General features: G+C 44.1%; 1 protein-coding gene across 1 annotated transcript in view; it reads left to right on the forward strand.

The window, feature by feature from the left end:
• Window positions 1-8,216: 8,216 nt before the first annotated feature.
• The window catches only part of ZDHHC20 (zinc finger DHHC-type palmitoyltransferase 20), a 56,201-nt gene continuing 37,429 nt past the window's right edge, over window positions 8,217-26,988 (forward strand). The window contains exon 1 of the mRNA XM_052650207.1: window positions 8,217-8,334. Coding sequence (XP_052506167.1) covers window positions 8,217-8,334 — 118 coding nt within the window. The remainder of the gene's footprint in view (window positions 8,335-26,988) is intronic.

Below are 26,988 nucleotides of genomic sequence, written 5' to 3' on the forward strand. Positions count from 1 at the left end.
CTCTGTCCATGGGATTCTCCAGGCAGGAATACTGGGGTGGGCTGCTATTTCCTTCTTCAGGGGATCTTCCCAACCCAGGGATGGAGGCTGCATCTCTTAGGTCTCCTGGCAGGAGGGTTCTTTACCACTTGCGCCACCTTCAGCCCCATTTTGTTTTATATGTGTGTTTTTTTTTTTAATGTAAATACTTTTAAATGTAAATACTCCTAAGCCAAAGGTATTTCCCACTGAATTGTAATGGTTATGTGGATTTTTAAAGAAATTTCCCAGCTCTTCCTGAGGAGGTACACAGCAAACAGCAAAGTCAGGGTTTGACGTGAAGAGGAGACAGGAGACGAAGGCAACCCAGGGTAGATGAGGGGTCAGCTGTGTGTGTAAGGGAAACCTGTCCTCAGAAGGTGGAGCAGACCGACACCAGTCCATCCCCCTGCCTACAGAACGTGGGTCCAGATGAGCTGCAGGGAGAACTCCCCAGCTTCTTTAAATTAAAAGCACTGCAGCGCGGATGCTCCACAAGATGGCACTCTCGCTTTTCCAAAATACTTTATCTTCCTTGCACACCAAGCATGATTTTTAACAGAAATACCCAGAAAATCACAGAACATTTCAAAAATGACTGACTTGTTGAAGGACAAGGTAGGAGTCTCTGTGCAGACATACCTTAGTTAAACATTTAGCAGCTCCTAGGGAAATGAACACAGGTGCTATCACGGTAACCGTCAACTTGCAGTCTGTGGTTGTGTCCAGTGATGAAGGCAGTTAATTTGCAGAATCTCCAGGTAACATGTAGTTGGGTGGGTTATGTCCTCAACAGCATCAGGACCAAACCTCGGCCGAGCCTGTGCTGTCCCGCGCCCTCTCCCAGGCACTGGTCCTCCTGTGGGTGAGCTTTCTTTCTAAGAGGATGAAATGGGAGCAGATACTTTGCTTATGTTGTTGCTTTGCTTATGTTGAGACTTTGCTTATGATGTCTGGATTTACATATATTTAGACATTCAGTCTTGGGAGAAATGGTGTTCATAAATAACTCTATGGTTTATAGAATATCATATAAGCTCTCCCCAATGACATTTTTCAATCCAGACAGAATTGAAGGAATTTTCATTGCAGCATCAATCATTTCAAATCATGCAAATCTGGAAGTAGCTTGAACGTGCCACACCACAGAAGTGGATAAATCAGTTGTGCTCGATTGCACCATGGAGTTCCAATAGTGCTTACCATCATGAATGCACCCGATTAAGTTCAGTGATTTTGCTAGTTGCTAAGCTGTTACTTCTGTTCCAATTCCCCACCACACACACGCAGGCACACACACATTTTGCTAGTTGCTAAGCTGTTACTGTTCCAGTTCCCCACCACACACACGCGCACACACATACACACAGCATTGTGATGCTGGTCCTGCCAGTGTCCCCAGACCCCAGCCAGCAGCGTGGCAGCCCTTGGTACCAATCTTGTGCTGTTCTGGCTGTTGTGAACGTTCTCGTGCTCCCAGAATCAACTCCTTGAGTCCTCCTGCAGAGCCAGCACTGCTGGCCGGTGCCCCTCCCTGGGCAGCCGGGGCCTTTCCTACAAGCTTCTGGACCCTAACACCCTGCCCCTCTTCTCTGTGTGCCCCTGCCTCAGGGAGGGAGCGCTTCCTGCAAGTGCTTGCTCTGTGGGACCTCAGTTCCTGTGGCCGTTCGACTCTAACACCTATTTACATGTGTCCTTGTATTATGTTTTCTCTCGATATATTTAAAGTGGCTCCTGACTGATAAAATGACCGTATGCCAGGAACTATAGACAGAGAAGACAAACTTAGATAATATTCACACTAGATTATTTACACACAGGATATAAGTTCATGTATACATACAAGTACATATTACATATTTTTACATATACTACATTTATACCTGTCCGTACACCTATGTATATAAAATGTCATCTAACCCTCCCACCATGAGAGACAGAAGAAACTTGAGTCTCAGAGAACTTAGAGAAGTCCCACAGTATTACTCAGCAAAAGTGAGGAAGCTGGGGCTGTAATCCACAATCACTGACACCACAACCCATCTTTTTCCCACTCTGCCCAAGTCAGTCTATCCTTCCTAGTGTTTCATGGTTCAATCCCTAGGCTGGTCTGCACGTTTCTTCATGTCATAATATAAATAAGCTTTAACTACTCTAGTAACACTAAGACTGTCACTGCTGTATATAGCAGTCTGTGCTATACCAGAGTTAGAAGTTTGAGAAAACAGGAAAACATGCGTGCATGCTCAGTCACTTCAGCCATGTCTGACTGACTTTGCGACCCCAAGGACTATATCCTGCCAGGCTCTGTCCATGGGATTTCCCAGGCAAGAATACTAGAGAGGGTTACCATACCTTCCTCCATTGGATCTTCCCCACCCAAGGATAGAACCTTTGTCTCTGTGGACACCACTAATTCCAGTTTACTTGTCATTCAAATATTCAGTCAATATGATTCCGTGCCTCTTCTGTGCCTGCTATGTGCTGGGCTCACTTGGAAGCAAAAGAAACCTAGTCCCGCCTTCAGAAAGTTTATAGTTGAATGCGGGGCTCCTTGGCACAAGGCCTTTGTGTCGCCCACCCCTTTGATTATTCCTGTAATCAAGGAGCCTTCGTTCAGCTTCCATGCCCTTTCCTGAGTTCCAAGGGGCAGACTCAAGCAGTTGTTCATTAGGGAAGGGAGGGGATGCAGAGACCAGGCAGAAACAGTCAAGAGCAGCCTTGAGGCAAGGTCCTATTTCCCCATGAACAGATAACATACCACAGCATCTTTGAGCTATTCTGCAGCTACTGAACCCACTCCAGTGTTCTTGCCTGGAGAATCCCAGGGACGGGGGAGCCTGGTGGGCTGCCATCTATGGGGTCGCATAGAGTCGGACACGACTGAAGCGACTTAGCAGCAGCAACAGCAGCTACTGAAACCCACTCCAGGTGGGAGAAGTTAACAATTAACCATGGTATGCTGCTCACATAAATCCCAGACCATCTGGACTTGAAGGCTGATCCATCAGAAGACAGTCCACAAGCTGATCATGCCCTCTTTCAAAAACTGCCATAAGACCTCTCTCTATCTTCTCCAAGTTGGGACATATGGTTTTGAGGGCAGGAGTCTGCTGTGGCCCTCTTTGCTTGGCAAAGCAATAAAGCCCTTCTTTTCTACTTCATCCAAAACTCTGAGATTCCATTTGGCACTAGTATACAGAGAAGCTGAGCTTTCGGCATCAGCAGACTGGGGAAACTCTAAATAATCCTACAGAGGAGAGGCCCTGAGTGTATTACATGGGGGTTTAACAGGTTTCATGACCTCCAGGGCAGTCTCAAATGCTGACCCCACACACATACTCTCAAGAGCTTGGCATGTGCCCCTCTCCTGCCTGGAATGGTGTGTCCAGTCTGCCTTTGTTTAGCAGAAACTTGTCAGTTCTCAATCAAAGCATCCACAGAGAGATCACAGCCATGGAGACTACAGCTGTGTAATTTTTCCTAAAAACCTGCTCTTTTCTGGTGGGGAGTCAATCAGTGTTCCCAGTGACAGCAGCCAAAGCCCAGGCTTTCCCAGTTTAAATGCAATCAGTAACATGTTCTTGGACTGATCCTAGAACCAGTGGCCAGGACACTTGCTGAGGACAGATTCCAGATGTCTAAATGCAGATCTAACCAAACCAGAAACTCCTGCAGTCATCAGAGTCAGGACTCTGTCATCCCACCTTGACAGCTAAACCTCTGAACTCCCTTCTTGGCTGCATCTCATTAGTCAACAAACAGATCATTAGTCAACTATGCAGCAAAGAAAACGGCCTGGTGCAGCCAAGGTCCACTGAAAGATGCTCCAATTAGTGGGAGAAACTTCAGAGAAGCAGGATATTTGCATAGCCTCAAAGGACCTCCCCCAGGAGACTTACTAAATACTATATTGGTTTGCACAGATGTATCTGATTTTCTCAGTTCAGTTCAGTTCAGTTCAGTTGCTCAGTCGTGTCTGACTCTTTGCAACCCCATGAATCGCAGCATGCCAGGCCTCCCTGTCCATCACCAACTCCCGGAGTTCACTCAGATTCACGTTCATTGAGTCAATGATGCCATCCAGCCATCTTAGCCTCAGTCGTCCTCTTCTCCTCCTGCCCCCAATCCCTCCCAGCACCAAAGTCTTTTCCAATGAGTCAACTCTTCACATGAGGTGGCCAAAGTACTGGAGTTTCATCTTTAGCATCATTCCTTCCAAAGAAATCCCAGGGCTGATCTCCTTCAGAATGGACTGGTTGGATCTCCTTGCAGTCCAAGGGACTCTCAAGAGTCTTCTCCAACACCACAGTTCAAAAGGATCAATTCTTCGGCGCTCAGCTTTCTTCACAGTCCAACTTTTCTCAGGTTTCCTCCAACACCAGGATAGAGGCGAACAGAATACCAGAAAGAACAAAAGCTGCACGTGGGCCAAAAGGTTGTCTCTGTTCCCCAGGCTCAGGACAGAGCCTGACGCAGAGTGAATAAAGGAAGGAACTAACTGCAGATGGATTATGGAAGGCCATGCCCGAGCGTGGAGGGGAGAGGAGGGGAGAGCAGACAGGAAGCAGGAGGGACAATGCAGGCCCAGGACTCACCAGCCATGGTGAACCCACAGGACAGTGAACCAAGAAAGTGGGCCTCCAGCCACAGATGAGGGCTCTGTTACCTGAAACAGCTCCCAGCCCCTCTGCTCACCTGCCCTCTCACATCCACCTGGTAACCATCATTCTACCCTCTGTCTCTACAAATCTGATTACTATGCACACTTCTTAGAAGTGTAGTTGTACAGTACAGTTGACCCTCCAACAACAGCTGTGAATTGCACGTCCACTTATATGTGGATATCTGTCAGCTATAAATCTTACAGTACTACAGTCCATGGTTGGTTGAATCCTCAGATGCAGAGGACCCTTGGATATGAAGTCAATGCTTATTTACTCAATCACATCCAACTTTGTGACCTGGTGGATTGTAACTCTCCAGGCTCCTCTGTCCATGGGATTTTCCAGGCAAGAATACTGGAGTGGCTTGCCATTTTCTCCTCCAGATTTTCCGGACCCAGAGATCAAAGTCTCATCTTGTGTCTCCTGCATTGCCCGCAGATGCTTTACCACTGAGCCACTGGGGAAGCCCTGGATATGAATGGATGACTGTAACTTACATATGGATTAACCCTCATAACTGTTTTTGTCTTTTATGATTGGCTTATTTTACTGTCTTTAAGATTCATCCACGTTGTAAACTGTGACAAGATTTCCTTCCTTCTTAAGGCTGAACAGTATTCCACTGTATATACACATCACATTATGCTTATCCATTATCTGACAATGGACACTTGGATTGCTTCCTTTTGACAGCTGGGAATACTGCTGCAGTAAACATGGATGTACAAATACCTATGGGAGTTCCTGCTTTCGTTCCTTTTGGAATGAAATGTACCAGAAATAGAATTGCTGGATCATGTGATAATGCTATGGTTAATTTGCAGGGGGGGAGGGGAGGGAGGGGAAACTGCCCTAATTTTCCACAGCAGTCACACCATTCTACATTCCTACCAGCAACACATGAGTTCCCAATTTCTCCATATCCTCAATACTTGTTATTTTCTGCTTTGTGGTTGTTCTTGTTTTGTAGTAGCCATCCTAATGGGGGTAATGTGTTCTCATTTTACTTTTGACTTGCATTTCCTGGTGGCTCAGATTGTAAAGAATCTGCCTGCAATGTGGGAGACCTGGTGTTCAATCTCTGGGTTGGGAAGATTCCCTGGAGAAGGGAATGGCAATCCACTCCACTATTCCTGCCTGGAGAATCCCATGGACAGAGGAGCCTGGCAGGCTACAGTCCACGGGGTCACAAAGAGTCAGACACAACTGAGCAACTCAACACTTTACTGCACTTTAATCAGTGAGGCTGAGCATCTTTTCATGTGGTTATTGGTCATTTGCATGTTTTTTGGGGGAAATGTCTATTTAAATCCTTTGCCCATTTTTAAACAGAGTTGTTGGGTGGTGGTGTTGTTGGGTTGTAGGGGTTCTTTACACGTTCAGCATAGCAATCCCTTATATATATGATATGTAAATCTTTCTCCCATTCCACCATTTGCCTTTTCATTTTGCCTGTAAATGACTATTTCTCTGGCTATAAAATTGAAGGATATTACTTTCTATCAGCACTGAAAATACTACTTTGTTGTCTTTTGGGATCTGTTATTGGTAAGAGGTAGTCACAGAGAGTTGGATCATAAAGAAAGCTGAGCACCAAAGAATTGATGTTTTTTAACTATGGTGTTGGAGAAGACTCTTTGAGAGTCTCTTGGACTGCAAGGAGATCCAACCAGTCTACCCTAAAGGAAATCAGTCCTGTATATTCATTAGAAGGACTGATGCTGAAGCACCAATACTTTGGCCACCCAATGGGAAGAACTGACTCATTGAAAAAGACTCTGATGCTGGAAAAGGTTGAAGGCGGGAGAAGGGGATGACAGAGGATGAAATGGTTGGATGGCATCACTGACTTGATGGACATGAGTTAGAGCAAGCTCTGGGAGTTGGTGATGGACAGGGAGGCCTGGAGTGCTACAGTCCACGGGGTCAGAGTCTGACAGGACAGAGCGAGTGAACTGAGAGGAAGTCAGCTGCCAGTCTTAGTGTTCTTTTGGTAATTTGATTTCTATCTCTGGAATCTGAAAAACCCTAAATTTTTCTCTTTATTCTAAATATTTGATAGTTTCACTACTCTATGTCTAGGTTTCAAGGACTTAAGTCTTTCTTCAATTCTTCAACCCAGGAAGGACCCTGAGTCAGAGTGACTGGCCAAAAACTAATGCAAAAACTAATCCCATCACCATAAAACCTGAGACTGCAAGCCAGTGGCAGAACAGTCCTCCTGGGTTCCCCTACCCTCCTATATAAAGCCTCTTGCTTTGTAAGCACGTGTCTTTCCTCCGACAATTCAATTCCCAGTGTTAGACAAGAGCCCACTTTCAGGCCCTGGAAAGGGTCCACCTTCCTACAACTTATGAGTTTGTGGGTTTTTTCTTCTTCAATCTTTCACATTTACAGCTCCATGGCTTCCACAGACCCCTCTAATAGTTTCACAGCTGCCTTGAGCTGCCCTTATTCTTCCCCAGCCCTCAGCTCAGAACTAGAACCCAAAATGGCGTTTTTTGGAGTTGCTAGCCAGCAATAGCAACGCGGGGGGTGGGGGGGAACCTCTGTGGATGCGGTCCTCAGGCAGTTGGCCCTGATCCAGGATGGGAAGCAGCCCGTTGTCCACCAGGCTCTGCTGGTGGACGATATCCAGGGAAAGAGGAATCACAAGTTGGGGTACCGGGGAGTCATCTTGGCTGGGACATGATCTGGCCGCTTTACCTGCACCAGAACATGAGTCTCAGGGCAAACAGGCGTTGTCCATCTGCTTGAACCGCTGAAGAAAGGGCTGCGTTATCAGGGAGTGAAGAATGTCCACACCTTAGGTGGGGACGAGTACCTCCCCTCCCTCGGCGATAAGGCCCATCCCCGGGCCAAGGTTATGCCGACTCACTTCAGGATCTTGTCTCCTCCGAAACCTGCAGTAAGTGATACTTGTAGGCGCGTCTATGTCCACAGTTATTGTTTAGCAGTACTCGCCAGTTATAAATAGGAAATTTCAGGAGCCTTCGGGCGGTGAGAGGGGGCTATCCCCCGGTTCACAACTCAACCTTAAACCCGGGTTTCAAATCAGATTGACTACACGGGGCCACCCTAAATCACACACACCTACGATTTCCGCTTGAAATACAAGCAAATTACTTCAAAGCGCGGGGTTCCGGAATCAAGATGCACGCGGGGTCCCTGAGGCCGCAGTCTGGACGGAGGCCGTCCCGCTGCAGCGAGCATCCCCGCGCCAGCTCCCGCCCAGCTTGCGGCCGGGAGGTGCCTCGAGCGCCTTCCACTCACTTCCGCCGATGTTGCTCCGCCCCTTCCGCCGCCCGCCCGACAGGCCACGCCCCGGCGGCGGGCGCGGACGCAGTGCGGGGCGGGGCGGGGACGTGCGCGACGCGGCGCTGGGAGGGGTCGCGGCGGAGGCGGGGGCGGGGCGCCGAGCCGGGCGCCGACCCGCCGGGAGCGCCCGAGTAGCCACCGCCGCCGACGCCGTCGGGGGCCTGGCGCGCCCCGCCAGCCCGGGCCGGTGGGTACCTCGGCCGCCCGCGGAACATGGCGCCCTGTACGCTCTGGCGCTGCTGCCAGCGCACCGTGGGCTGGGTGCCTGTGCTGTTCATCACCTTCGTTGTCGTGTGGTCCTACTACGCGTACGTGGTGGAGCTGTGCGTGTGTGAGTACCGGGCGGGCAGCCTTCGGCCTCTCCTCAGCTTCCCCTGGCGCGGCCTCGGCGCGCCCGCGTGTGCGTCCGCCCGAGCCCGGCCGCGGGGCCCACTTCGGCCCGGGGGTCTCGGGACAGTGTCCGTCTTCTGAGGTGGAGGGAGTGGCGCCCCCGGCCCGGCCTCTCTGCCCGGCTGTTCGCGGAGTTGCCGTGCCCTCCGCCGGGGTTCCGAGGGCTCTTCTCGCCCGGGCCCTGGGCGCGGGCGGAGCCGCCGCGGGTGCGGACCAGAGGTCCTGGCTCAGCCGCCGGCAGCTCCTGCCGCTCCTTCCCGGAAACTCGGGGCTGGCGGCGTCGCGCTGCTGGCGACCTCGGTCCCGAGGTCCCCCAGAACTACCCACTCGGTCGCGAGCGCACAGCTGCCTGAGGGCCCTCGGGGTGCATTTCGAGGGGAGCCCTGGCACCGGGCTGGGTGCTGACGGCGAAAACGGGGGGACGCCGCGGCACCCGCGGCGTCCTCCGCCCCGAAGCGCAGATGCGGACCCGCGCGAGCGAGCTCGCGTGAAATAAGTGGGTTAAAACAGCATTCCTACGAGGGAGAGACCGCTTTGGCTCAGAAGGTCTGAAGGAAGGTTTTGAAACAAACATGTCCACTTTCAAGAAAGTTGTTTTGTACCTGTGAAACATTGAATTCCTGCAAGTAGATCCAGAATAAATTAGTTGTGAAATACATATCAAACAGTAGTGGAGTTCGTCTGTTGAATGTGATTTGTTTAGTTTTGTCCTTTTGGATACCAAAATGTTCGAATCCATTATAAAACTGACTAGCTTTAGGCATTTCTTAAAGCTCCTGCTTCCAGAAAGTGATCATGATCACAGGATTCTCATCAGCTTTTGGTGAGACTTTCCCTCACTCAGTGCTCTGAGGTAGGCATTTATTTATTCCAAAAGTTGGACCAGTCTTACTCAGTTCTTTCAGAAGATAATTCCCTCCGTCTCTCAATTCCATAGGGATTTTGAAGTAAAGGTTCTGAAACTTTACTTGAAAATGTGCGTTTATGTTGAAATTGCACATTTAACCTATAGTTATCAAAAATATCAAAAGGTGATATCAAACATGAAAGGAACATGAATGTGTACTGGTAGGGATAAAGGGAACTTTTCGTCTTTCTCTCCTTTAATCTTAGTGTCTCTGAGAATAGATGTCCCTACCTACAGATAGAGGAAATGAAAATGAGCAATAGGCCCTTTGGTTGGTCACATGAATGTTGAGTACTTGCAGAAAAGTGACCCACATCTTTCCACTCTGCATGTAAACTTAGTGAGCTAGCCAGGGTCCCTGGAACTGTGATTGTTTGGTCCATAATGGGGAGTTGGGGCGGGGCTAAGCGCTTGCCCTTATAGGAGATCAGTAAGACTTTAGACCCACCCTTTAGAGATCATCCGGGCTTCCCTGACGGCTCCCACGGTAAAGCGTCTGCCCGCAATGCGGGAGACCCGGGTTCGATTCCTGGGTCGAGAAGATCCCCTGGAGATGGAAATGGCAATCCACTCCAGCACTGTTGCCTGGAAAATCCCATGGATGTAGGAGCCTGATAGGCTACAGTCCATGGGGTCGCAAAGAGTCGGACACGACTGAGCGACTTCACTTCACTTAGAGATCACACCCCAGCATTTCTTCAAGTTAAAACATTGTGCAACAACTGAGGCCCAGTGCTTGGCAGAAATTTTCAAATACTCGGTGGATTAAAGGTCTTACATAGAGCCTGCATTTACTACTAAGATACCAGCCTTGAACTAGGGGAGCTTTGGGGATGTCTGCAGTGTCACTGGACTTTATGGGGGAGCATAAACACTATCATATTGAACCTGTCCTTTAAACCACTTGTGTATAATCCGTGTTTTCATAAACACAGATTGTCTTACTGAGATATACCCATGTTTAACTTTATAGAAGCTTTAAATCTAGTGAGTGTGAGTTTTACTTAAAATGCTGTTTCAGTAATTTTTACAGGATTTTGTTTCTGGTGTTCTTTAGCCAACTACATGGGAGAGAATGATGATAATTGTATCTTAACACATGTTAATTTATTTAGTCCTCATAATAACAAAAGTGATTTGTGCAGGGTCATACAACTAGTAAAGGGCATAACCAGAACTGGAACTCAAGTGGTTTAGCTCCAGAGTACCTGCTTTTATATTTAACTACTATGCAAGACTAGTGTACTTGATTATCCGGATCTAGACAATCGGTAGATTCCATTCTTAACTAATTATTTATATAAAGTAGTTTTCTCCTGAAAGGTAGCAGCTGAAGGTTGCTAAATATCTCAGATGGTAAAAAGGCGTGGCCCACTGAAGGGCATTTGAAAAAATAAATTGTTTATGAGAAGCCCTTGTTCCACCTCATCTTCTCTACTCAATTTTGTAGTTCCATACACACACACACAGAAGTAGTGGTAGGAATAATATTGGGGGTAAACTTGAGTAGTAAGTGATGCATCTGAGATGGCCATCACAGGGGTGATAAGCAGAGAAGTAACAACTGAGTAGTAATATTGGTCCTTGATTTTAAATAAGCTGAAATTCTTTGATTTTCCCTCAAGGCTAATATTTGAGCATTCGAGGTTAGCTGTGCGTGGATTGACCAACTTTTCCAGTTTGGTCAAGCTGGTTATTTGCAGGGGAAGTGCTAATACACTTCCTCAGACTTTATCAGGTTGTTTGGAGCTGTTAGCAGTAGATGTGTAACTCTTGTTTGGCGTTTAGAGGATCTGAGAATTTAAAGAGATTTTAGAGATGACCTAATTCAGTCTCTTTATTTTACTTCTGAGAAAACTGTTAGTTGGAAGAGCTATATGGTTTGTCCAAGGACAGATATTCCTTTTTACCTTTTTTCAGATAGAATATGTAGGATAGAACTGTAACCTCTGGGTCTGCATATCTAATAATTCCTATGTCTCCTGTGTAATTTCTTCAGAGACAAGATAAATAGCTTAAACATTAACATTGAACACACTGTCTCCACACAGTTGATTCCAACATGTTCTACTGATTTCAAAAGAACCAGCTTTTGATTTCACTTATTTTTCTGGTTTTTTTTTTTTTTCTGTTTTCTATTTCATTGATTTCTTATCTGATATTTCCCTTTCACTTTGGGTTTAACTTGTTCTTTTTCTAGTTTCTGAATTTAAAAATTGAAGTGATTGATTTGAGCCCTTTTTTTAGGTGTTTACTCCCCTGTACTTATTCCTAAATACTGCTTTATTCACATCCCATGAATGTGGATATATTGTATTTTCATTTTCATTCACTTAAAATTATTTTCTGGTTTCAGTTTTCACTTCATAAGGAGTGAAGTTTGTGTAGTTGGCAGTTACTTGGGGATTTTTTCTTTTTTTTTTTTTTGTACTGATTTCAGACTTAATTCCATGTGGTCAGAGAACATACCTTGTATGACTTGTCCTTTAAAAATATATTCAGGCTTGCTTTATGGCCCAGAATGTGGTCAGTCTGGGAAGTGTTTTATGTGCATTTCATAAAAATGTACTCTGTATTCAGCAGTGTTAATTTTGCTGTTTGTGTTGGGTATTCTATTATGTCATAAAGCTCCATAAACATGAATTAAGGCAGGTTGGTTGATAGTGTGGTTCAAATCTTCTGTATTCCTGCTGATTTTCTATTTGTTCTAAGGATTAATTACTCAGAGAGGTATAAAATAATAATTGGATCTGTCTGTCTCTCCTCATATTTCTCTCAGTTTTTGTATTTATGTATTTTGCAGCTCTGTAATTTAGCACATGTGATATTTTGCATTGTTGTGTCCTCTTCATGAATTGACTCTTTGTTATTATGAAATGACTTATTCCTGGTGATAGTGTTCGTTTTGAAATCTACTTTGGCAGATATTAACGTGTCCATTGATGTTTCTTTTGATTAGTATTAGCATGGTATGTCCTTTTACTTTAACCTGTTTACTTTAATCTTTATACTTAAAACGCATTTCTTATAAGCACCATATTGTTGGGTCTTGCTTTTTTAACCTAGTCTGAAAATACCTGCTCTTTTGTTTTTTTGAATTGAGATATATTTGACATATAACATTCATTTCAGGTGTCAGCATAATGATTTCAGATACACATATATTGCAAAGTGGTCATCACAAGATTAGTCAACATTCATCACTTTACATAGTTATAACTGTGTTTTCCCTGTGATGGGAACTTTTAAAATTTACTCTTGGAGACTTCTGGCAGTCCAGTGGTTAAGAATCTGCCTTGCAGTTCAGGGGATGTGGGTTTGATCCCTGGTCAGGGAACTACGATCTCACATGCTGTGGAGCAACTAAGCCCACGTGCGACAACTAGCAAGCCTGTGTGGTCCAACTACTGAGCCCACATGCTCAACTAGAGAGTCTATGTGCCACAATGAAAGATGCCCCTGCCGTAACTAAGACCTGATGTGTTCAAATAAATAATATTTTTTAAAAATAAAATTTACTCTCATAGCAACTTTCAAATGTAACGGTACTCACTGTGCTGTACAATCTCTGCCTTTTAATTGGCTTGTTTCGACCATTTTAATGTGGTTGTTGATGTGAGTAACTTTAAGTCTTTCTGTTTTTTAAAAAAGTCCTAAAATATTTAAATAAGTAAATAAATCTTATCTGTTTAACTGTGTAGTTACTGTTTCTAGTATACCTCATTCTTTTTTATAGATCTGTATTTCCAAGTCCTTATTGCACAATTCAGACTTAAAGAAAGTAGGGAAAACCACTAAATCATTCAGGTATGACCTAAATCAAATCCCTTTCAGTCGTCATACAGTGGAAGTGACAAATAGACTCAAGAGATTAGATCTGATAGACAGAGTGCCAGAAGAACTATGGATGAAGGTTCGTGATATTGTACAAGTCAGGGATCAAGACCAGCCCCAAGAAAAAGACATGCAAAATGGTTGTCTGAGGAGGCCTTACAGATAACTGAGAAAAGAAGAGAAGCGAAAGGCAAAGGAGAGAAGGAAAGATATACTCATTTCAATGCAGAGTTCCAGAGAATAGCAAGGAGAAATAAGAAAGCCTTCCTCAGTGATCAGTGCAAAGAAATAGAGGAAAACAATAGAATGGGAAAGAGTAGAGATCTCTTCAAGAAAAGCAGAGATATCAAGCGAACATTTGATGCAAAGATGGGCACAATAAAGGACAGAAATAGTATGAACCTAACAGAAGCAGAAGATGTTAAGAAGAGGTGGCAGGAATACACAGAACTATACAAAAAAGATTTTCATGACCCAGATAACCACGATGGTGTGATCACTCACTTAGAGCCAGACATCCTGGAATGCAAAGTCACATGGGCCTTAGAAAGCATCACTATGAGCAAAGCTAGTGGAGGTGATGAAATTCCAGTTGAGCCGTTTGAAATCCTAAAAGATGATGCTGTGAAAGTGCTGCACTCAATATGCCAGCACATTTGGAAAACTCAGCAGTGGCCACAGGACTGGAAAAGGTCTGTTTTCATTGCAATCCCAAAGAAAGGCAGCGCCAAAGAATGTTCAAACTACTGCACAACTGCGCTCATCTCACATGCTAGCAAAGTAACACTCAAAATTCTCCAAGCCAGGCTTCAACAATACATGAACCGTGAACATCCAGATGTTCAAGCTGGATTTAGAAAAGGGAGAGGAGCCAGAGAGCTAATTGCCAACATCTGTTAGATCACTGAAAAAGCAAGAGAGTTCCAGTAAAATATCTACTTCTGTGTCATTGACTACTATGCCAAAGCCTTTGACTGTGTGAATCACAACAAACTGGAAAATTCAAGAGGTGGGAATACCAGACCACCTTACCTGCCTCCTGAGAAATCTGTATGCAAGTCAAGAAGCAACAGTTAACAACATGAAACAACAGACTGGTTCCAGATCGGGAAAGGAGTACATTAAGGCTGTGTATTGTCACCCTGCTTATTTAACTTATATGCAGAGTATATCATGCAAAATGCCGGGCTGGATGAAGCACAAGCTGGAATCAAGATTGCCAGGAGAAATATCAGTAATCTCATGATACGCAGATGGCACCACCCTTATGGCAGAAAGCGAAGAAGAACTACAGAGCCTCCTGATGAAAGTCAAAGAGGAGAGTGGAAAAGTTGGCTTAAAACTCAACATTCAGAAAACTAAGATCATGGTATCCAGTCCCATGATTTCATGACAGATAGATGGGGAAGCAATGGAAACAATGAGAGACTTTATTTGGGGGGGAGGGAGGGTTCCAAAATCACTCCAGATGGTGACTGCAGCCATAAAATTAAAAGATGCTTACTCCTTGGAAGAAAAGCTATGACCATCCTAGACAGCATATTAAAAAGCAGAGACTTTACTTTGCCAACAAAGGTCCTTCTGGTCAAAGCTGTGATTTTTCCAGTAGTCATGTTTGGATGTGAGAGTTAGACTGTAAAGAAAACTGAGCGCCGAAGAATTGATGCTTTTGAACTGTGGTGTTGGAGAAGACTCCTGAGAGTCCCTTGGACTGCACGGAAATCAAACCAATCCATCCTAAAGGAAATCAGCCCTGAATATTCATTGGAAGGACTGATGCTGAAGCTCCAATGCTTTGGCCACCTGATGGGAAGAGCCAGCTCATTGGAAAAGACCCTGATGATGGGAAAGATTGAAGGCAGGAAGAGAAGGGGAGGACAGAGTATGAAAAACGGTTGGATGGCATCACTGACTCAATGGACGTGAGTTTGAGCAAGCTCTGGGAGTTGGTGATGGACAGGGAAGCCTGGTGTGCTGCAGTCCACGGGATCACAAAGAGTCAGACATGACTGAGTCAGCCAGTCAGTTGGCTGATTTCCAACTGGTGCCATTTTCACCTGCCTGAGGGCTTCCTTTAACATTTATTGTAATTCAAGTCAGTTGGTGATAAATTGTTTCAGCTTTCTGTGGTTAAGAATCTACCTTTCAATGCAAGGGACATGGGTTCAATCCCTGGTCAGGGAACTGGATCCCATATGTCTCAGGGCAACTGAGCCCAAGCACAGCAACTAGAGAGACCCTCACTGCAATGAAAGATCCCTTGTGCCACAACTAAGACCCAACACAGCCAAAAACAAATACTTTTAAAATGCCAAAAATACTTTATTCATTCACAGTGATTTTTTTTTTTTTAACAACTTACCAAGTTATGCTTCCCTGATAGGTCAGTTGATAAAGAATCTGCCTGCAATGTAGGAGACCGCTGTTTGATTCATGGGTTGGGAAGATCCCCTGGAGAAGGGATAGGCTACCCACTCCAGTATTCTTAGGCTTCCCTTGTGGCTCAGCTGGTAAAGAATCCGCCTGGAATGCAGGAGACTGGGTTCAGTCCCTAAGTTGGGAAGATCCCCTGGAGAAGGGAAAGGCTAAAATTCCATGGACTATAGTCCGTGGGGTCACAAAAAGTCAGACATGACTGAGCAATTCTCACTTCACTAAACCAAGTTATGCAGTCATTACAACCATCCTTTTTTATTACATTTTTTATCACCCCAGTCAGAGCCCTTGTGTCCATTGTGGTTAATTTCTGTTCCCATCCAGTCCCAGGTGACCACTAATCACCTTTCCGTCTCTGTGTGCTTTTTCTGGACATCTCATATAATTGAAGTCAAACAGTAAATGGTCTTTTGTGTCCGGTGTCTATTACATTTTTTGAGGTTCATCTGCATTGTAGTGTGTATCAGTATTTCTCCCTTTATTACCTACTTCACATTCAAATTTGTATTTTTCTTTTTCTAAAGTTCAGTTTACTTAAAAATATATTTCCAGTAAGCCTCCATAAATCACTTGTGCATTGAATTAGACTATAAATAAAAACCATGCACTTTATTACGTTTAAGTATATTAAAAATCCTGCTTTTGAGATTTCTAGTATGATTGGCTCCTGTCCATCTTTGTATCCACTAGAGAATCTAGTTACTAGTAGACTTTCAATAAATAGTGCTCAACTGAATGGAATTATATTCTTAAAAAGTTACATATGGAAGAGGTACTGGACAACTTAGAAACCAGGTCAGACTGTTTGGAAGAACAAAGTTATGCCCTAGTCATGTAGATAAAGCTTTCCTTCTCTTCTAGTCGCTTCCGCTTTGTGGCAAAGAAGACTTTGCGTGCTGAACTCCAGCCTCTAATATCTGTCTACTTGACATCTCTATTGTTATATCTTATCAGCTTATCTTCCAAAAGAAAACTTATCAGACTTATCAACCAAAATAAAACTCCTTTGAGTTTTTTCTATCTCCCTAACTGTTCCTCATATCTTAGCTCAGTAAATGGAGTTTCATCCTTTGAGTTCCCTGGTTGAAAAGTCATTCTACATCCCACTGATCAGCAAATGTTGTCATTACCTGTATCACAACCCAGTTGCTTCTCACCACTACCACTGCAGGTGTATTCAAGCCACCATGATCTCAGTCTCATGAAAAATATGGCCACAGTAATTCTCACTTCCTCCCAAGAAATGGAGCCTATTTGCCCACCAGTGAGTCTGGGCTGCCTTTATACTTGCTGTGACCAGTAGAACATGGTGGGAGTGATGGTGAGAGCTGGAGCCTCAATCTCAGGTGGTCCATGGGCTCCTCAATATTAGGGATGAAACTGTTCATTCCCTACTGGTGGTGCAATAAAGGGGATCTGGGAAGAATTCAAAATGACTGTACTGTTTTAAAAAGTGAAAAGCACAGATATCTGATGGTAAGAGTTAAAGGATTTAAATACAGATGACCAACAGACAAAAATGCTCAACATTGCTAATTATTAGAGAAATGAAAAATCAGAACTGTGCTTCCCTGGTGGTTCAGTGGTAAAGGATCTGCCTGCCAATGCAAGAGATGACCTCACACTGGTCAGATGGTCATCATCAAAAAGTCTACAAACAACAAATGCTGGAGAGGGTGTGGAGAAAAAGGGAACCTCCTACATGTTGGTGGGAATATAAATTGATACAGCCACTGTGGAGAACAGTATGGAGGTTCCTTAAGAAACTAAAAATAGATCTAACATGTGACCCAGCAATCCCACCACTAGGCATACACCCTGAGAAAACCATAATTCAAAAGGACACGTGTACCCCTGTGTTCATAGAAGCACTATTTACAATAAATAGCCAGGATATGTAACAGCCTTAATGTCCAATGACAGGTGAATGGATAAAGAAAATGTGGAACATATATACAGTCGAACATTGTTCAGCCACTAAAAGGAATGAAATAAGGTCATTTGTAGATGGTGTGGGTGGACCTACAGTCTATCATACAGAGTGAAGTAAGTCAGAAAGTGTTAGTCACTCAGTTGTGTCCGATTCTTTGTGACCCCATGGACTGTGGCCCGCCAGGCTCTTCTCTCTATGGAATTCTCCAGGCAGGAATGCTGCAGTGGGTTGCCATGCCCTCCTGCAGGGGATCTTCCCGACCCAGGGGTTTATCGCGAGTTTCTTACCTCCTGTATTAGCAGGCACGTTGTTTACCTCTAGTGCCACCTGGGAAGCAACACCCTTTTATCATGTCTCTTCCTCCTCACTTCATCCCTATCCTCTCACCCTGAACGTATCCTCCACGAAGTGGCCAGAATGAGCCCGTTAAGATGGATACTAGACTCATCACTCCTCTGATGAAAATTGTGGCTGGCTTCCTCTCTCGCTCAGTGACACTGCTGACCATGGCCTCTTCCCCAGTGGCGTAACTTCCTCTCCACTCTTGCTTTCAGCTGTTCTCCAGCTGCCAGGCTGGCCGCCTTGCTACACCATGTTCCTTGTCGAGTGAGCTCAATGCCTTCCTTACCTAGCCTCTCTGAGTTTGCTCCTGTGCTGTACGATAGGAGGGGTGTCTCTTAATGCTGTCATGGGAAGTCCTCAGCAGAGGAGGCTCTCAGATGTTACTGGGGCTAGGGAGAAGACTTAAATAGCCACTGGCATACTTTTTCTTGCCTTCCCTTTTCTGCCAGGAAGTTGTTTTGTTTTTTGTTTTGCAATTCTTAGAGTGACATTTCCCCTCACCGCTCCCCCCCGCCGCCCCCAACCAAGCCCACACATAGGCTGAATAAGTGAAAGAGCTCATTCTCACAGATTTTTTAACGGCTGCATTTGAAGATGAAATTGCACAGTAAGTTCCTGTTTTCCTTTGAGCTGTTGGTCATGTTGGGAGCGTGAGTGTGGGGGGTGGTTTGCTGGGAGTGGGGGCCTGCACACTGTGCCACCTGGGACTTCATGAGGATTAACACCTGAGCCTTTGCTGTAAGCCTGTCAGCTGCCCAGATTTAGATGTGCTGACACACGCAGCACATCATCTTGAGCAGATGGGCGCCTACACCTAAATGAGTGGAGAGTCACAAGCAATGGTGACTCCGGTTTCATGAAGACAGGAGACAGACCCACGGGTCTTGAGGATAAAAGTTGTTTTTAAAACATGATTGCTCTCTGTTCTCTCACTCTTCCCAGTGCTGCGTTACTACTCACTCATGTGAACTTTGGCTCACCCAGTCAGAGTCATAGGAAAAATAGTTTTTATTAACATACTAGCTGAACAAACATGAGCTTACTAAAGGTGAAGTCTTCAGGGCTGCTTTTTTAAACTAATTGCACGGAAAGCCTGTCATCAGCACCTGAAGGACCTAGTGCCGACACCCCAGGGTGTTAGCAGCGTGCGTCTGGTGTCAGTATTGAGAAAGGAGTGAGGGGCCATAACTGTGGCCGGCGGGACATACTTGTGTGCATTGCCCTCCATATTGCACACTCTCCAAGAAGCCACAGTGAATCTTCTGAGTGAGTGAGTGAAGTCGCTCAGTCATGTCCAACTCTTTGTGACCCCATGGACTATAGCCTACCAGGCTCCTCTGTTCATGGGATTTTCCAGGCAATAGTACTGGAGTGGATTGCCATTTCCTTCTCCAGGGGATCTTCCCAACCCAGGAATTGAACCCGAGTCTCCCACATTGTAGACAGACGCTTTACCATCTGAGCCACCAAAGCTTGAGGCAAAATGCTCACTCCTCTGTGCTCCAGTGGCTTCGTCCCTCACTCTTAATGAAATCCAGAGATCCCTGTAGCCCGGGAGGCCCTGGTGCTGCTGACTCATCCCTTCCATCGCTCCTTCTGCCTCAGCACTGCAGCCTCTTTGCATCGATCAGGCCTCGCATGGTCCCACCTGAGAACTCTGTACCAACTGTTCCTTCTGCCTGGAGTGCTGTCCTCCCCATCCACATCCTAACTTCATCTTGATTTCTGCTCAGAGAGCCCCCATCGAAAGCATGGAATCAGTACTTATCTTTCACTCTTCCCTGACCCTGCTGTGTTTCCTCATAGCACTTATTAATCGTTGATGTGCTGTCATTTGTGTTTCTCTCCTGAGTCATGTTCTGGAACCGAACATAGGCCCTCTGTAATGTGTACTCTATAGATGCATTGAATGAGTGAATTGACTGTGTTGCTGCTATTTGCCTTGCTAGTGCAAGACGGAGAACTGGGATGTAGTCACATAGTAGATGACCCACAATTTCAAATACACACACTCTCCTGACCTTAGAAACATCTCTGTGTTAGTTCAGCAGTGTAACAAACATCGAATGCTTACAGTGTTCCCAGTTCTGTATTGAGGCTAGAAATTAAAAAATGGGTAAATGTACATGGTCAGATCCATGTGGACTTTATACAACAGTCACTGTCTTCACTACCACAGTGCTCACTTGCACATTACTCATTTTAAGAAGTCCTGCTGTAACTAAGTATCCAACTGTTTAATCCAGTATTTTTCTATATTCTTTTTGGCTTGGAATTCTTTCATGGAACATCTGTTTCAATCCTTTTAGACTTGGACAGTTGTTGACATTCAGGAAAGCTCCCTTAGTGCTGATGAGGGTGGCGAGAGATGAAGACTGAAGAGGCAGGTACCTCTGAAGGACGTGGTGTTCCTGGTAGATCTGAAGGGTAGTTATTGATTCCTTCTACTGTGTTACTAAATTGTATTAATACACTTAGGAAGAAAAATCATTATTCTGTAGGTGCCAAAAAGATATTTAAAAGTCCACTATCCATTCCTGAATAGAAACACACACACACACACGGAATAGGAGTAAATGGATACTTTTCAAACAGAATTGCACACACAAGAATCCTTAATCAGTTTGCACTAAAACCAGCAGTAAATGCTTATCACTATGTCCATTGCTGTGTAACACTATTGGCAAAACCAGCTACCACATTCAATCAAGAGAGAATAATTAGAAACAGCAGACGCTGGAAAGGAAGAGAGAAAGCTATTGCTACCGCAAACAGTTGACAGTATACATTGAAAAGCCAAGGGTCTCAGTAACAACAGAACACCTAAATAAAAGGAATTGAGTAAAATGGCAAGGTGTGAAATTAGCAAACAATACTCAATACTTTGTTTATATACACAATAATGAATAATTGAAAATATGGTCAAAGAGAAGTCTCCATTCCCAAAAACATCAAAAAGATGAAATACTTAAGAATAATCTTAAGAAAAATGCCAGGTCTATAGGAGGAAAACATTCCTGACAAACATAAAAGTAGGCTTGAACAAATGGAAAGACTTTTCATATTTCACATTCATGAATAGAGCAACTTGGCATTACAGCGACTTTAGTTGTCCCGAAATTAATGTCTAAATTCCAGTCCCAACAAAGTTGTTTTTTAAAATTTTTCTGGCACTAGACAAATTGATCCTAAAGGTCACATGGAAAAATGAAATAAGAACAACCAGGAAACCCATGGAAGAGTGATAAAGAGGCCACACCTTACCTGATTGTTAAGCCACAAATGTCTATAATTAAAACTGAGAGCAGGAGGTATAAATGAGAACTCTCTACTTTTTGTTCAGTTTTGCTATGAACCTAAAACGTCTCTAAAAAATAAAGTCTGTTATAAAAATTGTGTTCCAGTTGTATGGTATGATGTGTGGACAGACAGACTAGACAATGGAATGAGTAGAAAGTCCAGAAATAGTTAATTATAGAAATTTAGAATGAAGCATCTCCTCAAATTACAGAAGAGAAGGTGGGACAACTGGATAGATATTTGATAAGAGATAAAATCAGATCTGTATCTCACACTGTATTCCAAGATAAACTACAAATGGATAAAATCTTTTTTCTTTCTTTTTTTATATTGTACACTTTTTATTTTAAAATAATTTTAGACTTGTGAAAAACAGTACAAAGAATATTCCTTTATCCTTCATCCAGATTCCCTAAAGGTTATCATTTGCTGCATGCTTTATCATTTATTTATTCTGTCTCTGAAATATCTGAGAGTAAGTTGCAGACCTCATGTCCCTTTGTTTGTAAATATGTCAGTGTTAGGGGCCTCCCAGTGGCTCAGGGGTAAAGAATCCACCTTCAGTGCAGGAGACAAGGGTTCGATCCCTAGGTTGGGAAGGTCCCTTGGATGAGGGCACAGCAACCCACTCCAGTATTCTTGCCTGGAGAATCCCATGGACCGAGGAGCCTAGTGGGCTGCAGTCCATAGGGTCGCAGAATCGGACATGACTGAAGTGACTTAGCACACACACATAAATGCATGTCAGTGTAATGTGCTAAGAACAAGAATGTCTTGGTCTGTTCAGGCCCCTATAACAGGATACCATAGACTGGGCGCCTGTAAACATTTCTCAGGCTTATGGAGGCTGGAAGTCCTGGATCAAGGTGCCAGCAGGGGTCTGGTAAGAACACACTTCTTGGTTTGGCCATCTTTTCACTGTTTATTAATATGATGGAAGGAGTGAGGGATCGCGCTCTCAGTTGGACACAGATCCCATTCCTGAGTAATCACTTCCCGAAGGCCTAACTTTCAGACACCATCACACTGGGCATCAGGATTTCACATAGAAATTTTGGGGAACACAGACATGCAGTCTTTAGCAAAGAACATTCTCTTACATAATCAGAGTTATCAGAATCAGGAAATAAGCATGACAAAATGCTACTCTTTCATCTGTAAGCCTCACTGGGACTTCCCCAGTGTCCCACGGAACGCTTGTTCTGACCCAAATGCCAGGCCAGTTAACACTTTGCAGTCAGCTGTCAACTCTCTGCAGCATCCTTTGATCTGCAGTCTAGCTTTATGTTTCATGACCATGACATGTTTTAAGAGTACAGGCTTCTTGTGTATAATGTCCCTCAGATTAGGTAGGTTTGACATTTCCTCGTGTATACGTTTTTAGCATGAATACCACAAAAGGAATGCTGTGTCATTGGTTGTACTATCTTGTTATGCTATGCTAAGTCGCTTCAGTCGTGTCCGAGTCTGTGCGACCCCATAGACGGCAGCCCAACCAGGCTCCCCCGTCCCTGGGATTCTCCAGGCAAGAACACTGGAGTGGGTTGCCATTTCCTTCTCCAGTGCATGAAAGTGAAGTCACTCAGTCGTGTCCGACTCTTAGCGACCCCATGGACTGTAGCCCACCAGGCTCCTCTATCCATGGGATTTTCTAGGCAAGAGTACTGGAGTGGGATGCCATTGCCTTCTCCATGTACTATCTTAGGGACTGTTTGTTTGGGTCAGCACTTAAGGTAGTATCACCAAGTTTCCCTGTAAAGGTATATTTTTTCCTTGTAATTAACAAGTATTCTGGGGACTTCCCTGGTGGTCCAGTGGTTAAAGGTCCACTTTTCAATTCCAGGGACCCAGGTTTGATCCCTGTTCGGAGAACTAAGTCCCACATACCGTGGAACAACTTGGCCCACACACCACAGCCTGAGAATCCCTGTGCTGCAAAGAAAGCCCATGTACTGTAACAAAGGTCCTGCATGCTAGGCTAAGACCCAATGCACCCAAATGAGTAAGCATTCTGGTAGACCCAGACAACCCCTACACATCCCTCCTTGAGGAAAGACTTGGTCAGTTGTGGTGGGCACGGTCAGCTCTTTGACCATGACTTGGCTCACCCAGGGTCACAGCCATCCTGGGTCATGGATGACATGAGAGCTCCCTGCCTGTGTCCAAGGCTTGGACAGGCCTGCCCCTCAGGGAGACCTCCCTCACGTCCTTTCACATGTGTTGTTCCCTCATGAGTTTCTTGCACCCCAGACACTGTCTCAGCAGCTGATTCTAGAGAACCCAGCCTAAGATAGGTATCTCTACAAGAATATCTGTTCACAATTACTTGGACTTACTCTTTTTTATCATCTCTTGAGGATTCTTGCTTGGAACAAGTTACTGTGCTGGTTGCCAAATGGTGATTTTCTTTTAATTCTATGAGTTCGTCGGCATTTAATAGGATTCTACTGAAAGGAAGAGCTTTGCCTCCCCCTCATTCATTCATTTCACTCATTTATATCAGCATGTTCTCATGGATTCTTTTATGGGTTATAAGTGAAAGTGAAGTCACTCAGTTGTGTCCAACTCTTGGCGACCCCATGGACTGTAGCCCACCAGGCTCCTTCATCCATGGGATAATCTGTCATTTATTTTGTTGCTCAAATTGTCCCAATTTTAGCCAGTAGGAACCCTTGCAGTTTGGGTTCTGTGTCCTTTTGACATGTCCCCATCATTTTTTTTCCCTTATTTTCTGGCACCAAGAGATTTTTTTCAAACTTATTTGATACTTTTCCTGCCCCTGGAACCTGCCATTTCAAAGTTGACCAAATCTGAACATTAAAAAATAAGAGCCTTCAAGTACTAGGAAGAAACGTAGGTGGATGATCTTATGACCAGGGAGTGAGGAAAACCTGTTTAGGAAAAAAAAAAAAACAAATGGATGTGACAAAAACAGTTTACAGGGCGGGGGAAATGAAAATGGCTTATAAATATATGAGAACATTCTTACCCTCATACACTAAAGGTTTGAAAATTCTTAATTGTAGAGAAACAGGCACCTCATGCACTGCTGGTAGGAGTTTTAAAATGGTACAACCCCAAAACAGGGATTTGGGGGAAAGCAGACAGATTTGCTTTCGTCCAGTAATTCCACTGTCAGGAATCTACACTGAAGATAAACTTCCACCAGTAAACAACACATGCATAGGGTTATTCATTGCTGCACTGTTTGTAACAGCAGAAGATTGGAGACAACCCAGATGGCTATCAATAGAGGCCTGCTTGTATAACTGGAACACCCACACAGTGGAATACCATGTGGTGCTCTAAAAAGCAAACAATGGTTATCTCTGTGTACCAGTGTGTAATGATTTCTAGGGTATAAGTGAAAACAGCAAGGATTGAAGAGCAACATTCTAAAAACTAAGATCATGGCATCCGTTCCATCACTTCATGGCAAACAGAAGGGGGAAAAGTGGACACAGTGACAGATTTTATTTTTGGGGGCTCCACGATCACTCTGGATGGTGACTGCAGCCATGAAATTAGACGCTTACTCCTTGGAAGGATATCTATGACAAACCTAGACATCATGAAAAAGCAGAGACATCTCTTTGCTGACAAAAATCCATATAGTCAAAGCTGTGGTTTTTCCGCTAGTGAGAATCGGACTGTAAAGAAAGCTGAGTGCTAAAGAATTGATGCTTTTGAATTGTGTTCCTGGAGAGAACTCTTTGAGAGTCCGTTGGACAGCAAGGAGGTTAAGCCAGTCAATCCTAAAGGAAATTAACCCTGAATATTCACTGGAAGGACTGAAGCTGAAGCTCCAATACTTTGGCCACCTGATGGGAAGAGCCAACTCATTGGAAAAGAGTCTGATGCTGGGAAAAATTGAAGGCAAAAGAAGAGGGTGGCAGAGGATGAGATGGTCGGATAGCATCACCAACTCAATGGACATGAGTTTGAGCAAACTCTGGGAGATAGTGAAGGACAGGGTAGGCTGGCGTGCTGCAGTCCAAGGAGTCACAGAGTCGGACCCAACTTAGTGACTAAACAGCAACAACAAACCGGGAAATACGTACTTACTTGCTTATTTTGTTGAAAGAAATGGTGGAAGGATAAAACAATAATAAAAATTATTACCTGGGATGAGGGAGTGAGAAATGAAAGCCAGATCTTTCTTGAGTACCTTTTTATATAATCTTAGCTTTTAAACATTAACATTTGTTATATATCCAAAATAAAACAAAGAGGAGATAAAAGCAAACTAAAATTCAAAATCACAAAACAAATGAACTTAATTTTTATAAGTTAGTATTATAACTACACAGAAGAAAGAATTGTTTCAAGTGACTTTTGAACATACTACTCCTTAGTTGGTTGTCATTTAAAGCCAAAACAGAATAAAACAAAACTTCTAAGAAATCTTAAACTAGTATGTAGTTTTTAAACTATTTTATGTATATTTTAGGATAAACTTAATAAATAAGTTAGGAACTGAGATTTTTATTGTGAAAGTAAAAAGATACAAATATAATGCCAAAAAATTAAGAAAAACCAATGTTCTGTTTGAACTGGAAATATGAATATAAATATAAATGTATAACACTACTTCTAATGTATAGTACTATTTCTGTAATTCAAAGGGCCTAAAGGCAGTGAAACGCCAGTAGCTATAAGCACCACTAGAATTCAAAGCTTAGTCTCTAAATGTCATTGAAAGGGGCTTCCCTGGTGGATTAGTAGTAAATAATCCAACTGCCAGTCAGGAGACATGGGTTTGATCCCTGATCCGGGAAGATCCCACAAGCCACCAAGCAACTAAGCCTGTGTGCTACAACTATTGAGCCTCTGCTCTAGAGCCCGGGAGCCACAGCTGCTGAAGCCTGAGTGCCCCAGAGCCCTCGCTCTGCAACAAGAGAAGCCACCACAATGAGAAGCCCACAGACCACGATTAGAGGGTAGCCCCTGCTTGCTACAACTAGAGAAAAGCCGACATAGCAACGACCCAGGACAGCCAAAAATAAATAAAATTATATTAAATATCATTAAAAGGAACCAGTGCCCCTTGGAGAAATGGCTAATGTCAGGTCCAGGGGAGGAGGATGTACGGTGAGCCTAGACATCTTGTGCTGTATTAGGAAGTGCTCAGAGACCAACAAGGATGATTCAAGAAGCTAAGCTGAGATAATTTGAACATAGGAAGTGAGGGTGGTTGATGACACATTGAGTAAATAAAATCTAAATTTCTGTATTGATATTCAGAAAGGGAAAAAGTAAAATTATTTGCTAACAATGGAGGTGAATATTATACCAAAATCTTGTTCTGAAAATGGGTAATTAAAGGGAAATATATTTTTGTACTGCCTTTTTAGAATGACTTTAGTTCATCTCCAGTGAAGGAAAGCTTATTGCAGAAGAATGCCAGCTTAAAAGTATGGAAATAAATAATAGGGGTGTTTAATGGTGCTTTTCTAATTCTACAAAATAATAGGTTCAGGCCAGGCTTATTGGTGGATGCTAAAACCATTATGTGGAAAGTTTTAGGGAAGAAGATATTCACATAGCCTTAACGTTTTACCTTACAAAACAATCTCATGATTGTCAAAGTGAGAAATGAACCTTTACAAAGGAGAGGCTTGAAGTCACTAGGTCACCAAGTGCCCCAGGTGTAGCATCGCTGATGGTGACAGACTGGAGTAGTGTGCCCGCTGAGCCGGTTCCCTGTGCAGTACCTCATCAGTGCTGTTGTCCACCTTCCTCAATGCTCTCACCCATGGCACTCGCGGAAAGTCCGTGCCAAGATGCATAACCAGACATAAGAACTAAAGGCAGACTGTCAAAAACAGTGCCGAAAGTATACC

This window comes from Budorcas taxicolor, chromosome 12 (assembly GCF_023091745.1).
Source record: "Budorcas taxicolor isolate Tak-1 chromosome 12, Takin1.1, whole genome shotgun sequence".
NCBI lineage: Eukaryota > Metazoa > Chordata > Mammalia > Artiodactyla > Bovidae > Budorcas > Budorcas taxicolor.